Source organism: Apodemus sylvaticus, chromosome 10 (assembly GCF_947179515.1).
Source record: "Apodemus sylvaticus chromosome 10, mApoSyl1.1, whole genome shotgun sequence".
In the NCBI taxonomy this organism is placed as follows: Eukaryota; Metazoa; Chordata; class Mammalia; order Rodentia; family Muridae; genus Apodemus; species Apodemus sylvaticus.
This window is the reverse complement of record NC_067481.1, coordinates 6,649,478-6,664,357: the sequence shown is the minus strand read 5'-3', so window position 1 is coordinate 6,664,357 and position 14,880 is coordinate 6,649,478. Positions and strand designations below refer to the sequence as shown.

Genomic DNA, 14,880 nt, shown 5'->3' with positions numbered 1-14,880 from the left:
TTGTAGGGCCCTGGGTGTCTACCTGCTGTAGTCCAAGCTAGTTGTATAGTCTTTTGTCCAGGGCGGGGTGTGACTGGGATACAGTTGGTTTCTGCCGGGAGGCCCCACCCTGGGACCACATCTCCAGCTGGGACAAGCTGGGCCCTGAGGCCTAAAGTCGGGCGTTCCTGAAGTCTAACTTACTCCCGCTGCTAAGAGGCCTAGAGAAATTGGCAGACAGGGGCCACCTTGGTAGCTGAGCGGGGACCTCCTCCCACACAGTCCCTCCTCCCACACAGTCCTCCCCCTAGGTTCCTGCTACTCTGACCCAGCATTAATGACAGACAGCCCAGGTAAGCTGGGCTGGTATAGCCACAGGAGGCCAGAGCCTTGCTATTACAGACCAGTCTTGCCCCAGCTGGTTAATCATTACCAGCCAGCGTCATATCCTGGTTGCCAATTGCTGGTGCCAACTCTCAGGGCAAGGCTGCTGGGGGTACCCCCCACTGTGCCCCATGTTCTCACAGATGCCACCAGGTGACAGGTGATAGGCCTGTTGTTACAGCTCAAGTTACAGGGGTGGTGTGGAGGGAGGGGTGGCACAGCCTAGCAGTTGTGAGGCTAGGGAATAGGGAATTGCCCGCCCCCACCCCCAGGTGCACATACCCGGCCTGCTGGGGCATCTCTTCCCGGGGTCAGATCACTGAGCGCACCCGGCCATGCCCGCTGCTCTCTACCCCCACCCTGTGGCCCTGACATGGGTGCACAGACACTTGTCTGGGTGGACTCCTTGCTACCCAGGCCACAGACCATCACTAGGGTTGGGGAGGATTGCTGTCCAGCTTTCTGAGGTTTTCCTGAGCCTCCTAGGTATGGCGCCCCCGGGGTAGAGTTCATGGGCCTCCACAAGGAGAACAACGCTGTGTTGCAGATCCACTTCCTGCCTGGTCGGGTGAGCGCCTGCGTGGGGTGGGGTCTTCCTGCTACCTTCTTAACCCTCACATCTCCTGGAAGGGATGGGCTGGGGGTAGGGTTTGGGGGGTGTCTCTGGACTCCTTCCCTTTGTCCCAGAGCCTCACAGGCCACCCTGAGAGCCACAGAGGGGCTTTTGTCCTGAGGCTTCCTTGAAGAGTCCAGCACAGGCTGGGCTGCCTGCGGAATTAAAGGCCCTGAAGGCTGTGGCTCTCTTTAGTTAGCTCCTGTTCCTCCTACCCATTCTCTCCCCAGTGTCAGCTGGTCACTCTGCTGGATGACAACAGCCTGCATCTGTGGAGCCTGAAGACCAAGGGCGGGGTGTCAGAACTGCAGGAGGAAGAGAGCTTCACCCTGCGTGGCCCCCCAGCGTAAGGGCACAGTGGCCCCGTCTCTTTTCTGGGCCCTCCTTACCTTCTTCTCCCTCAGAGCTAGGGTGGGCTCAGCTCTTGGGTCCCGTTGAACCGTTGGCAGTGCCTAACTCCTGCTCAAGATTCCATCTCGTGCTCTGGCACCCCTTTAGACCGCGATGGGCAGTGCAGGGCCGTGCCCTTCCCACACCCGCGTCTTCCTATGCCTGAGAGTGCCAGGCCTTTTCCTTGACTGCCAGCTCCTGCTCCCTGCCTCCTGTCTCCCACCTTGGTAGGGTGTGAAATTCCCTGGGACTGGTAAAGCATTGCATCCCTGGGGTCCCCCCACTTCCTGGACGTCAGTCAACTCACCAGCAGCTGTCCCTGTCACAGGTCCCCCCCCAGTGCCACGCAGATCACAGAGATCCTACCTCACTCCTCTGGAGAACTGCTCTACCTGGGCACCGAGAGCGGTAATGTGTTTGTGGTCCAGCTGCCGGGGTTCCGCACGCTGCACAACCAGACCATCTGTTCAGACGAGGTGCTGCAATGGTGAGCTGCCCAGCGCGCGAGCGTGGGCCGTGGCCTTTGGGTCCCAGCAAGGGCTGCTTGCCATTTCTACCGTAGGAAGTCTAAGAGGCTTCCAAGTAAAACCGTCTACCGTCTACCTGGCCCCCAGATGTGTGTCAGTCACCCCATATCTATAAGCATCATAGCCCTGACGTGATTTTGTCAACTCATTTAAAGGTGGGAGCAGGGGCCGGGTATGGTGGCACATGCCTTTAATGCCAGCACTCGCGCAGCAGAGGTAGGTAGATCCCTATTGGAGACCAGCCTGGTCTACAGAGTGAGTTCCAGCCAGATATCCCAGGCTACATGGTGAGACCCTGTCTCAAACCAAAACAGAAAATGGGCTGAAGCCGAGACTCAGGGGTTAAGGGTACTGGATAATCTTTCAGAGGACCCAGGTTCCATCTCCACATAGTGGCTCACAACCTCGCCTGTAACTCCAGTCGCAGGGGATCTGAGACCCTCTTCTGGCCTCCAGAGGTACTGCATACATATGGTGCATAAACATACATGAAGGCAAAACATGCAGACATAAAATAATAATAGTGGCGGTGGTGGTGGTGGTGGTGGTGGTGGTGGTAATAGATAAGTAAAGTGAGTCTAAAATTCCAGTGTGTCAGCAACTTCTTAGTCCTGTGCACTGTGCACACGGGACCACAGATCTCAAAGCTCTGACGACTGTGCAGTGAGGAGCTCAGGTTCAAACATCGCATCAGCTGAACTGGCTCCAGATGCTGTGCAGAGGCTCCTCGGCCTCTCTGGCCAGCCTGGCTGAACCAGTGAATTCCAGATTCAACAAGAACCTGTCTCTAAGGCAGAGAATGGGAAGACAATGTCAAAATCTGACCTTTCCATGGGCATCCTTCCCACACACATGCATACATACATGACCGCACATGCACTCATACCACACACAGAACAGCAGCAGGAAACGGCCACAAAGGCAGTTCAGTACACAAAGCTTAACACTGGCCACTCATACCCCACAACTTGTATGTGGCCCCCAGGTAAAAGTAAACAAACAAACAAAAAATGACTTCAAAAGAATGCTGTGGTTTTCCGGGCGGTGGTGGCGCACGCCTGTAATCCCAGCACTTGGGAGGCAGAGACAGGCAGATTTCTGAGTTCGAGGCCAGCCTGGTCTACAGAGTGAGTTCCAGGACAGCCAGGGCTACACAGAGGAAACCCTGTCTCTAAAAGCAAAAACAAGAGTGCTGTGTGCATGCCATATTCACAAACATGCATCATATACACTGACATATAAATAAAATAAAATTAAAAAAACTAAGGGACTAGAGAAATGGCTCAGAGCTATGTCTGCGCTTGCAGAGGACCCAGGTTCAGTTCCAAGCACCCACATGGTGGCTCACAACCATCCGTAACTCCAGTTCCAGGGGATCTGCTGCCCTCTTCTGGACTCTGTGGGTACTGCACACATATGCTATGCTCATACACATAAAATAATTACATCCAATAAAGTAAAATTTTAAAAAATATTTAAAACAAACAAGCACATTTAATTGTTCAACAACCTAAATTCCTGTAAATGTTACTTGCTTTCACTAAAAATGACTTTGGGACTAGACAGATGGCTCTGGTTAAGTACTTTCTACTCTTGCTGAACACCAAACTTGAGTTTCCAGCACCCACATCACGTGGCTCACGGCCTTCTTAGCTCCAGCTCCCAGGGGCTCTGCTGCCTCGGGCCTCTGCTGACACCAGCACTCGTGTGCACATGCCTACACACGGGCTCACACATGTATACTTGTTTAAAAACAGTAAAATTATCTTTTTAGGGGAGTGGGTTGAGACAAGGTCTCTCTATACAACTCTGTCTTAGACCTTGTTAAATAGACCAGGCTGGCCCTGAACTGGCAGAGATCCACCTGCCTCTGCCTCACAGTGCTGGGATCAAAGGCGTACACTACCACATTCAGCTATTTTAAATTTATCTGTAAACATTGTAGTCTTGTGGGGCCCAGATTAGCCTCCAGCTAGTGTACAGCTGCATTTGATCTTGATTACCTGATCCTTCTACCTCCTAAGTTTGGGGATTATAGTGTCTATCTTCATACCTGCCCCTGAGTGTGTGTGTGCATGCGTGTGCGTGCGTGTGCGTGTGCGTGCGCACGCGCATTTAGTATATAAGTTCCATGTCTTGTTCTACATGACCCTCACTGTGGTGTGGCTAGCCCCACCATCTTCCCAGGATGCCATGCAAGGTCCCCATTATTGCATGGGCTCACGGCACTCCCTTGCCTAGGTTACCAGAGGAGGCCCGCCACCGGCGAGTGTTTGAGACAGTGGAGGCTCTGCAGGAGCACCCTCGAGACTGCAACCAAATCCTCATTGGCTACAGCCGAGGCCTCGTCGTCACCTGGGACCTTCAGGGCGGCCGGGTGCTCAGTCACTTCCTCAGCAGTCAGGTAGGTGCTCTCTGGAAGGGCGACTCTCGCAGGCCCGTGTGTAGACCGCAGGCCCGACCCCAGCCTCTCATCTCTTCCTCTCTCCCTCCAAAGCAACTGGAGAATGTCACCTGGCAGCGGGATGGCTCCCTGATCGTCACCTGCCACTCTGACGGCAGCCACTGCCAGTGGCCCGTGTCCAGTGACACCCAGAACCCGGAACCTCTGCGCAGCTCTATACCTTACGGTCAGTGCTTCTCTGTAGAGGATCTAACCTGGTCTTCTGCCTGAGAAGCATCTGTGGGCTTTCCTGGGCTCAGGTGTGGGCTGCCTAGCTCGTAGAAGCAGGATCTGGGCCCAGAGAGATTCGGGAGGGCTTGGTTCAAAGCCACAGAGCTGGTTTTCTGGTACCCAGGGGAACTGCACAAAGAAACCCTCCCCATTACAGGTTGACTTGTGGTTAGAGTAAGGGATCTAGGCCTTGTGCGAGACCTGCTCAAGCTAATACTTTTTCTTTTAGGTCCCTTTCCTTGCAAAGCTATAACCAAAATCTTCTGGCTTACCACCAGGCAAGGGTAGGTGTTGCTGCCTTATCCGTCCTGCGTTGTATAGATAGATGACCTCCCTGGAGACATCCCCAGGCTCCTGCCCAGGGAGACAGTGCCTACTGAGGACCTTTAGGATCTTGGTCCCGGGTGGGGGCAGATTTGTTGTTAGACCTCTCAGTGGACGATTTCTGCAAAATCCCTTCCCATCCCTTCCTTCAACTTTCGCAGAGAGATGCTGTTAGCTGGAGTTCCTGACTCTGGCCACAGCCTCATTTCTTTAGAAAGAATTGTACGTAGTGAGCCCGGGTGTGGGGACAGTTTCGGAGGCCACTGTGCGATAGCAGAGTTGGCTTGTGAAGCCCAAGGCTCGGATGTCCCGCCTCACCACTGCAGTTGGGAGGAAACGGGAGTCTACTCTGCCCTTCTAGGCATCCCGCAGCCTCCAGACCCTGCCACAAAGGCTGGGCTTTGCCCCGTGTGCTCCATCAGGTCCCGCTGCCAACCCCGCTTGTGACTGTCAGGAGTTGCATGGGAGCCCCGTCCACCTTTCTCCTGTGCCTGCAGGTTGCCCTTCACCATCTTCCAGGGCGGTATGCCACGGGCCAGTTATGGAGACCGCCACTGCATCTCGGTGGTCCACAACGGCCAGCAGACGGCCTTCGACTTCACCTCCCGGGTCATCGACTTCACCGTTCTCACGGAGGCCGACCCTGCGGCTGGTAGGCGAGCGTTGGACGTTGTGGTGCTGGGCAGGTGTGAGAATGAAGGCCGCTGTGTAGATGGAGTTCCCGACTCTGGCCACAGCTTCATTTCTTTAGAAAGAGTTATTGTTTTGAGGCCCGATGTGGGGACAGTTTCAGAGGCCACTCTCACAAACCTGCCACCCTTCCCGGGTTCCGGGCTGTATTATCCTTCCTTGTACCAATGACATCTGTGAACCCTCCTCTGTCTCTCCTTCCCATTCTCCCAGGTGGAGACCCAGTCTGGAAGGCCATCTTTCCAGGCCACACCTCTTACCTGTCCCAACCCCTCTTTGAGGGATTTGGCCCAATTCGGGCACTTCTGTGTTGCTGGATTTATGCCAATCCAGATTGGCGAGAGGGCCCTGGCTTAGATGTGGTTGAAGTCTGGGTGAGGTAGCAGGTGGCCATGTGGGGCCAGCCCCGAGTCAGCCTCATAGATGAAAAAACAGACAAAGACCTGTAAGGGTTGGTGTAGACACAGGGAGACCTGGGAACTGTCTAGGAGAGGGAGGCCAGGCTTGCTCTACTGATGACCATGAGCTGAGATACTCAGGGGGCGTAGGTGGGCTGCTCCATACTCTCCTGCCTCTGAGTCTTCTTTCTTTCTTTCTTTCTTTCTTTCTTTCTTTCTTTCTTTCTTTCTTTCTTTCTTTCTTTCTTTCTTTCTTTCTTTCTTTCTTGGTTTGTTTGTTTGTTTGTTTGTTTATTTATTGGTTTTTCAAGACAGGGTTTCTCTGTGTAGCCCTGGCTGTCCTGGAACTCACTCTGTAGACCAGGCTGGCCTCGAACTCAGAAATCCGCCCTCAGAAATCCGCCCGCTTCTGCCTCCAAGTGCTGGGATTATAGGCGTGCGCCACCACGCCTGGCCTGAGTCTTTTTTCTGAGATTCCCACTCCCAGGGAGACCCTAGGCCCGTGTTTTCCTCTTTCTCACCCTCTCCTCCCATCTTGTTGCTCCGGCTGTCTAGAGCTATCCCTCCTCTCATCTCTTCTGTGATAAGCAGTTCACAGGCGGAGGCTGCTCCAGTGGAGACACAGACGCTGCTCTCTCTAACTTGCTTCCTGTCCTTGCTTTGGGCCAAACTGAGGGGCAAACTGAGGCACTGTGTGGCCTTACTACCATCCCTCCTTGACATCAGGTCGTCAGTCAAGGCCAAACACTGGGAAGAATTTCCCCGGGGCTTGTAGCTGCTCCCATGCCTGACTGAGCTCAGGGCCCCTTGTTTAGCTCTGAGGGCCCCTGGCGTCTGCAGCAGCCTCGGCCTCGCAGAGAGGCCGTGGTCATGACACTTCAGCTTGCAGCTCTTAGTTTGCAAGTGGCAAGCATTACAGATTGATGGATCCGGCTCCCAGCCTGGCGCCTCATCCATGGGCCAGATCTTCCCAGCCCTGACTGTCCGCCCGCCCGTTCTCCAGCCTTTGATGACCCCTACGCCCTTGTGGTGCTAGCCGAGGAGGAGCTGGTGGTGATTGACCTGCAGACGCCCGGCTGGCCGCCGGTCCAGTTGCCCTACCTGGCTTCCCTGCACTGCTCCGCCATCACCTGCTCCCACCACGTCTCCAACATCCCCTTGAAGCTGTGGGAACGCATCATCGCCGCAGGCAGCCGTCAGAACTCGCACTTCTCCACCATGGTAGGGCCAGCCCGAGCCCCGAGCCCACTGGTGGCCTGGGCCCAGGTTCTCTTTGACTTCCTGCTCTCTTCTTCTAGGGGTGGCCCATTGATGGCGGCACCAGCCTGGCCCCGCCCCCACCCCAGAGGGACCTGCTGCTCACGGGGTAGGTGGCTTTAACAGCTACTTTCCCATTTCCAAGGGGGGACGCTGAGGCCCCAGGCACCCTGGCTGACACAGCCCTCACCAGGCTCCACCCACAGGCACGAGGACGGCACAGTGCGCTTCTGGGATGCCTCGGGTGTCTGCTTACGGCTGCTCTACAAGCTGAGCACTGTGAGGGTGTTCCTCACAGATGCAGACCTCAGCGAGAACATCAGTGCCCAGGGTGAGGAGGAGTGGCCCCCACTCCGCAAGGTGAGGCCAGGAGCCTGGGAACTGGGGGTGCAGGAGACCTGCTAGGCTGCGCCCTTGGCCACTCACGGGCCATCCCCTTCCCTTGGCAGGTGGGCTCTTTTGACCCCTACAGTGACGACCCTCGGCTGGGCATCCAGAAGATTTTCCTCTGCAAATACAGTGGCTACCTGGCTGTGGCAGGCACGGCAGGGCAGGTAGCAGGCTGGGCAGGGTGGGGTTGAGGGCACAGGGGTTAGATGGCTTTGTGGAGGTGGGGCCAGGAACCCCTGCCCACGGGCATCGTTAGGAGCACACCTGCAGCTTTCCCAGCAGATGCAGGATGTTTGATTCCAGTATCGACTGACCCCAGACTGACTGCTGTTCCGCCTCCAGAAATGAGAATTTGGACTGGAGTCAGGCAGAGGCCTTGGACTTTGGTCCTTTGATGGGGCTGGACTGTCTCACCTCTGCTGAGCTATCTGCCACCCCCACCTCCCTCAGGTGCTGGTGTTGGAGCTGAATGATGAGGCGGCGGAGCATGCCGTGGAGCAGGTGGAGGCCGACCTGCTGCAGGACCAGGAGGGTTACCGCTGGAAGGGGCACGAGCGCCTCGCCGCCCGCCCCGGGCCCGTGTGCTTTGAGGCAGGCTTTCAGCCCTTTGTGTTGGTGCAGTGCCAGCCCCCGGCTGTGGTCACCTCTCTGGCTCTGCACTCCGAGTGGCGGCTCGTGGCCTTTGGTACCAGCCACGGTTTCGGCCTCTTTGATCACCAGCAGCGGCGGCAGGTCTTTGTCAAGTGAGCAGGGCATCAAGGGTTTGGGACTGGGACGGTGTGAGGACCTCCTTGGGCCTGATGTGACTTCCCGCTTCCTCAAGGTGCACACTTCACCCCAGTGACCAGCTGGCCCTGGAGGGCCCACTGTCTCGAGTGAAGTCCCTCAAGAAGTCTCTCCGTCAGTCATTCCGTCGAATGCGCCGCAGCAGAGTGTCCAGTCATAAGCGGCGGCCTGGTGGCCCCACAGGCGAGGTGAGGCCCCAGGCTCGGAGCAGCCACCTACACAACCTTACTCTGCTCTCTGTCCTTGGACTGTAAGTTCGAGATCTGAATCCGGATCAAGTAGGTTCACCACCCGCTTATCAAGTGGCCTTACATGTGCCACACGCCTTGCAGGCTCAGCTTCCTACATCCAGAAAGCCAGAGCTGTGACACTTACAGTAGAGGCAGGTCCCAAGCAACTGTGCACAACGGCTGCCGTAGTCATGGTCACTGTGGCTGAGATGAAACACTGTGACCAAAAGCAAATGGGGAAGGGGAGGAGAGCGTTTGTTTGGTTTACACTGCCCCCTACCACACAAATAAATACAAAAAAGAATAACCCACGGGATTGGAGAAAGTCTGGTGACAGTCAGGGTTTCTATTATCGTGGTGAACACCATGACCGAAGCACAGGGAGGAAAGGGTTTATTCGGCTCACACGTCTACTTAATCAAAGGGGGCCAAGACAGGAACTCAAACAGGTCAGGAGTGGACGCAGAGGCCTTGGAGGGCGCTGCTTACTGGCTTGCTCCTCAAGGCTTGCTCAGTCTGCTTTCTTATGGAATCCAGGACCACCAGCCCAGTCCTCTCGGGTCCAAGCAGTCAGATTGGCATGGCTATGGCCAGCCCTTCCCCGGAAGGATTAGCGTTGATCGAGCGGGTGTTCTGAGGAGCAGAGGCAGAAGCCCACCCTCAGGCCCAGCCCACCTTCCTGCAGGCACAGGCTCAGGCTGCGAACACCAAAGCGGAGCGGACAGGCGTGCAGAACATGGAGCTGGCCCCCGTGCAGCGCAAGATCGAGGCCCGCTCGGCAGAGGACTCCTTCACTGGCTTCGTTCGGACCCTCTATTTTGCTGATACCTACCTGAGGGACAGTGAGTAGCCGGCCTGAGGTTGGGGGTGTAGAACACATCCCCTGGAGGGAGACACCCATGCCATGAGGCCGCCGAGAGATGGGCTCTCTGACATGAGGAAACAGGCAGATGGGCACTTCCGGTGTGAAATCATGGCGGCAGTAATGCTTTCCGGGACCCTCAGAGCGGCCCTTACTCCATTGTACAGACAGAAATTGAAGCCAACGCCCGCTTTTTCCAGTCCCCTGGGACTTGACAGCCAGGCTTCCTGACTAGATAGCTTTGCTCCACTGCTCACTAAAGTACGGACTTAAGACACGTGACCTGACCTCTCTGGCCCTGAGCTTCAATTTGCCACCCAGGAGGCAGCATGTGGAAGCGTTAAATCCCTGCCTAGTTCTTCCCTGCTGGCCGTGAGTGGTGCTGTGTCCCTGCAAGGGCAGAGCTGTCCTGGGTTCAGGACTACCAGAGTAGGGAGCTCTTTCCCAGGAGGCTGGCGAGGCCCACAGTGTATCCATTTTTAGAGGAGAGAACTGATGCTTTAAAAAGCTTGCCAACCAGGCGGATTTCTGAGTTCGAGGCCAGCCTGGTCTACAGAGTGAGTTCCAGGACAGACAGGGCTACACAGAGAAACCCTGTCTCGACAAAAAAAAAAAAAAACCAAATCCAAACCCCCCCCCCCCCAAAAAAAAGCTTGCCAACTTGACTCTAGAGATTCGGTAGCAAGGCTGGGTGGAAACCCGGGTTGCCACCCCGCTCAGCTCCCGGGGCCAGGAGTTAGATTCCCAAACCTTGACCTTGACTCTATTGGCAGGCTCCCGCCACTGTCCCTCGCTGTGGGCCGGCACCAACGGAGGTACCGTCTACGCCTTTTCCCTGCGTGTGCCTCCTGCAGAAAGAAGAACAGACGAGCCTGTGCGGGCAGAGCAGGGTGAGTGGTGGCTGGGAAAACACAGAGGGCCCGATCTACTTGGGTTGGGGAGTGCGGTCATCACCGCCCTGTGCCCAACCTGCCTCTTGCCCCCAACCCACCTCCTTTGCAGCCAAGGAGATCCAGCTAATGCATCGCGCACCTGTGGTGGGCATCCTGGTGCTTGACGGACACAATGTACCCCTTCCCGAGCCCCTGGAAGTAGCCCATGACCTGTCGAAGAGCCCAGACATGCAAGGGAGCCACCAGTTGCTTGTGGTGTCAGAGGAGCAATTCAAGGTGCCACATGACAGGGTCCCTGGGATGTCCCCAAGACGTCGGTAGTGTTCAGCCCCGAATGGACATAGCTAAGGATAGCTGGGGGTTGTGTTGGAGTAAGGGCCATGGGGTCACAGGAAATAAGGAAGGGATCTTATTGTATGTGTCAGCCTTAGACCTAAAGGTCAGAGGTGGCAACACCGAAGCAGGACCTGAGTCTGTCCAGACTGGAAGACAGTGGCCTTGCGTCTTCTTAACCCAAGAGTTGCATCTAAGGGCTGGGGGGAGGGGAGGGGCATTAAGACCCAGAGGCACTTGCGGCACAGCATGGGGCGTCTGCTAGAGGACCAGGTCCTAGTGGTGGTGATGGGTGGGAAAACCATAGTCTGGTTATGGTGCCACTCACGCCCGGCTGCCACGTGTGCCCAGGTATTCACGTTGCCCAAGGTGAGCGCCAAGCTAAAGCTAAAGCTGACCGCCCTGGAGGGCTCGCGAGTACGGCGCGTCGGTGTCGCCCACTTCGGCAGCTGCAGGGCTGAGGAGTACGGAGAGCACCACCTGGCGGTGCTCACCAACTTGGGAGACATCCAGGTGGTCTCCATGCCCCTGCTCAAGCCCCAGGTGCGATATAGCTGCATCCGCCGCGAAGATGTCAGCGGCATAGCCTCCTGCGTCTTCACCAAATATGGCCAAGGTGGGTAGGCATGAGGATTAGGGCCTCAGTGAGGCTGGGTAGGGTGAAGGGGTCTCTTGGGCCCTGTCAGGGATCTCAGGTGTGGAGCTCTGCCTGGGCAGCCTCTGTCCCCATCCCCCTGGGAGGGAGGCCCCATCTCAGCCACAGGGCCCAGGAGCCCTAGCTGGCTTTACTCGGGGCTCTTCTACCTCTCCTCAGGTTTCTATCTGATATCACCTTCGGAGTTTGAGCGCTTTTCTCTCTCCACCAAGTGGCTGGTTGAGCCCCGGTGTTTGGTGGATTCCACCAGCGCTAAGAACCACAGTCGGCCCAGTAATGGCAATGGCGCGGGCCCCAAAAGGACCTCGGGCCAAGTCAGGTGAGGACAAAGGCTCAGAGGCCTTTCCACAGCTCTGCCCCTTCTGAGGCACCTGCTATCTGGCCAAGATGCCCTCCTTCCCATGCCACTTGTCAGACTGATTGGTTGGCCCTCACCCATTCCTCACAGAACCCAGATTTTCAGAACCTAGTGGTGGCCCCTAACCCTCATTGTCTGCCCCTCCACAGGAACCCAAGGAGCCAGAATGATGAAGATGGTAAGACGGCCTCTCAGGCTGCTGTTTGGGGCACACCGGGGCACAGCTGGCTAGCCTGGGGTAAAAGAGGAGAGGGGCCGAGGGTGGATGAGAGGAAAGACAGGCTGGGAACAGGAATGAAGGTCTCCTGCATCTGGGGTTCTGGCTTCCAGCACTCACTCCCCTAACCCCTGTAATGAGGGCTGGGCAGAGGGCCCGGGACAGGCCCACCTGACCACCCTGCCTTCCAGAGAAGAAGCCTGGCCCAGTGATGGAGCACGCCCTGCTCAGTGACGCCTGTGAGTCACTATGGGGGTCGGTGAGGCTCACGTGAGGGAGCGGGGAGCAGGATTTGGGGTAGCGAGCAAAGCTTAGGAAGCCAGGGGAAGCCAGGAATGCTTTTTGCGGGCCAGGGACAAACCCGTCAGGGACCCCACTGGTAAAAAAAAAAAAAAAGTGTCTGGCTTCACCTCCGAAGGCCTCACTGGGTCTCTCCTACTCAGCAGGGGTCCTAAAGGAAGTCCAGAGCACGCTGGAGGGGGAGCAGAGGTAAGTCACTGCGGCCCTGGGAAATGTGGGGACACGGAAGCTGAGGCCGCCCAGGTGGTGACTCTGTCTTTGCCACTTCAGGAGCTATGGCAACTGGCGTCCCCACGGCGTGCCTGTGGGTTGCAGACTCAGCCATGGAGAAGGTAGGGCTGTGGGCACTCCAGAGGAGGGGAGGGCCTGCTGCCGGGGAGGACGGTCCCTAAAAGAAGGCCTTTAATTGTCACCCCTCTGGGGCCCAACAAGCCACCTGGGCCATCTGAGCCCCGGAGTGGCACTGGGTGGATGACTGAGGCACCTTCCCTGCCCAGCCTAACCCTGCTCTACTCTCTGTGTCCTTCCGCAGCAGAGTGAATGGTTCCGCACCCAGGCCGGGGGATGATCGAACACTACTGAGGGCATTTCAGCCCGAGCGGGGCCAGGGGCTGCCAGTGCCCTGGTCACCTTCCTGTTGCTGCTCCTGGTCTCCGGAGAGGGGAGCTCCCACCGGGGCCGCCCCTCCTGGGCCCTGTCTGTCCTGATCCTTTTATCAATGTTGCACAGTTTTTATTTCCACCCCCTTTTGTAGTGGGCTGGGTCTTAAATTATAAATTTTAACTGTTTCTGAGTAAAACTGAGGTTTTTAATAAACACCTTGTTTCGTCTTCACTGGAACAGCCTGAGGACCTGGCGTTTTTCAGTGGTCCCGGTCCATCTCCAGCCTGAGAGAGAGAGAGAGAGAGAGAGAGAGAGAGAGAGAGAGAGAGAGAGAGAGAGAGGTTCAGAGAACTCCCTCTTAAAGCATTTGAATCACCAAGTGCTGCTAACTTTCCACCACTAGGGTAGATAAACAATGTCTATCCCTCCTCCTAAGGTCCCAGGAACAAACTGAGGCGTGACCTTCCAGAGTTCCCCCTGGGGAACCTCCCCTCAACAGGCCACACCTGAAAAGCCTTTACCCAGCAGGGATGAGAACTTCTCTGTAGTAATAGACACCCACTCTGGTGGGAACCCCTCCCCCAAGCCACATGCAATTAGGGCACAGTAGGCAGGAACAACTGGCGACTTGGGCAAGGATCTTGTGCCCCTCAGGGTAGCCCTGGCTGTCGTAGCGCTCGCTCTGCAGACCAGCCTGCTGGAACTCAGAGATCTACTTGCCTCCGCCTCTGAGTGCTGAGATGAAAGGTGTGTGCCAGCACCACAGCCCAGAAACTTCAGTTTTAGAAAGGAGGGAAGGAAGGAAGGAGAGAAGGGAGATAGCTTGGTAGCACAGGCCTTTAGTCCCAGCACTCCCTTGGAAGGCAGTTCAGGCCAACCTGGTCTACATTGTGAGTTCCAGGACAGCCAGTACTATGTAGAGAGACCCTTTCTCAAAAAATAAAAGTAAATGTAAATAAATCAATATCCACCAAAGGGCCTACACCTTAGCTCAGTGGCACTTGCCACCAAGCCTGACAGCTTGGGTTCAGTCCCCAGGCCACATGAGTTGGACAGAGAGAACTGACTCCTGCAAGCTATCCGCCCTCTGATCATACTCAAGCACTGTGGTGTGAGCGTACATGTGTGTGCAGGTGTATGCAGGTATGGGAGTGTACACATATGTGCACACACACACACACACACACACACACTAAATACAACTAAAAGTCTACAGATAACCAGGTGATAGTGGGTGGATGCCTTTGAACCCAGCACTCAGGAGGCAGAGGCAGGCAGCCTGCTAGTCTAGACTGGTCTACACAGTGTGTTCCGGGACAGCCAGGACTGCACAGTGAAACCCTGTCTTGAAAACAAAACAAACAAAAACCCATCAATAGCAACTGGTTAGATTACAGTGCGTGACGCTGAACAACTGAAAAGGCAGAGAGAAGCTTGGTGCGTGTTACAAAACCTCAGGACTGCCTCTGAGGGCGGTGGTGCACACCTTTAATCCCAGCACTTGTGGGAGGCAGAGGTAGGCAGATTTCTGAGTTTGAGGCCAGCCTGGTCTACAGAGAGAGATTCAGGACAGCCAGGGCTACAAAACCCTGTATTGAAATTAAATAAATAAATAAATAAATAAATAAATAAATAAATAAATAGGGGCTGGTGAGATGGCTCAGTGGTTAAGAGCACTGACTGCTCTTCCAGAGGTCCTGAGTTCAGTTCCCAGCAACCACATGGTGGCTCACAACCATCTGTAATGGGACCCAATGCCCTCTTCTGATGTGTCTGAAGACAGCGACAGTATACTCACATACATGAGCTAAATAATTAAATCTTTAAATACATAAATACCTCCTAGGCAAGCCATTGACTGAAACATCACTGCACACTCTTCTCGGTGGGTGGCAGTATCGTAGGCAATGAGGTTAATCAAAGACGTGATTATTGCTCATTGAAAAAAGCACTGGGGAAGGCTAGGCATGTAACTCGGTTAGCAGAGGGCTTGCCCGGAATCCACCAGGCCCTCCTC

At 55.7% G+C, this 14,880-nt stretch overlaps 1 protein-coding gene across 6 annotated transcripts in view; it reads left to right on the top strand.

The window, feature by feature from the left end:
• The window catches only part of Llgl2 (LLGL scribble cell polarity complex component 2), a 34,711-nt gene extending 21,663 nt beyond the window's left edge, over positions 1 to 13,048 (top strand). For 3 of the 6 annotated variants that reach the window (XM_052195793.1, XM_052195795.1, XM_052195794.1), the window contains 23 exons: positions 850 to 931; positions 1,207 to 1,322; positions 1,695 to 1,853; positions 4,135 to 4,297; positions 4,391 to 4,523; positions 4,797 to 4,851; positions 5,389 to 5,543; positions 6,983 to 7,200; positions 7,278 to 7,345; positions 7,443 to 7,596; positions 7,686 to 7,790; positions 8,077 to 8,369; positions 8,450 to 8,600; positions 9,328 to 9,484; positions 10,278 to 10,394; positions 10,507 to 10,673; positions 11,082 to 11,346; positions 11,545 to 11,704; positions 11,893 to 11,921; positions 12,152 to 12,199; positions 12,404 to 12,449; positions 12,531 to 12,592; positions 12,793 to 13,048. In XM_052195793.1, coding sequence (XP_052051753.1) covers positions 850 to 931; positions 1,207 to 1,322; positions 1,695 to 1,853; positions 4,135 to 4,297; positions 4,391 to 4,523; positions 4,797 to 4,851; positions 5,389 to 5,543; positions 6,983 to 7,200; positions 7,278 to 7,345; positions 7,443 to 7,596; positions 7,686 to 7,790; positions 8,077 to 8,369; positions 8,450 to 8,600; positions 9,328 to 9,484; positions 10,278 to 10,394; positions 10,507 to 10,673; positions 11,082 to 11,346; positions 11,545 to 11,704; positions 11,893 to 11,921; positions 12,152 to 12,199; positions 12,404 to 12,449; positions 12,531 to 12,592; positions 12,793 to 12,800 — 2,911 coding nt within the window. In that variant the 3' untranslated portion in view covers positions 12,801 to 13,048. The remainder of the gene's footprint in view (positions 1 to 849; positions 932 to 1,206; positions 1,323 to 1,694; positions 1,854 to 4,134; positions 4,298 to 4,390; positions 4,524 to 4,796; positions 4,852 to 5,388; positions 5,544 to 6,982; positions 7,201 to 7,277; positions 7,346 to 7,442; positions 7,597 to 7,685; positions 7,791 to 8,076; positions 8,370 to 8,449; positions 8,601 to 9,327; positions 9,485 to 10,277; positions 10,395 to 10,506; positions 10,674 to 11,081; positions 11,347 to 11,544; positions 11,705 to 11,892; positions 11,922 to 12,151; positions 12,200 to 12,403; positions 12,450 to 12,530; positions 12,593 to 12,792) is intronic. The other 3 variants (XM_052195796.1, XM_052195798.1, XM_052195797.1) reach the window with 3 other exon arrangements.
• The last annotated feature ends 1,832 nt before the right edge of the window (positions 13,049 to 14,880 follow it).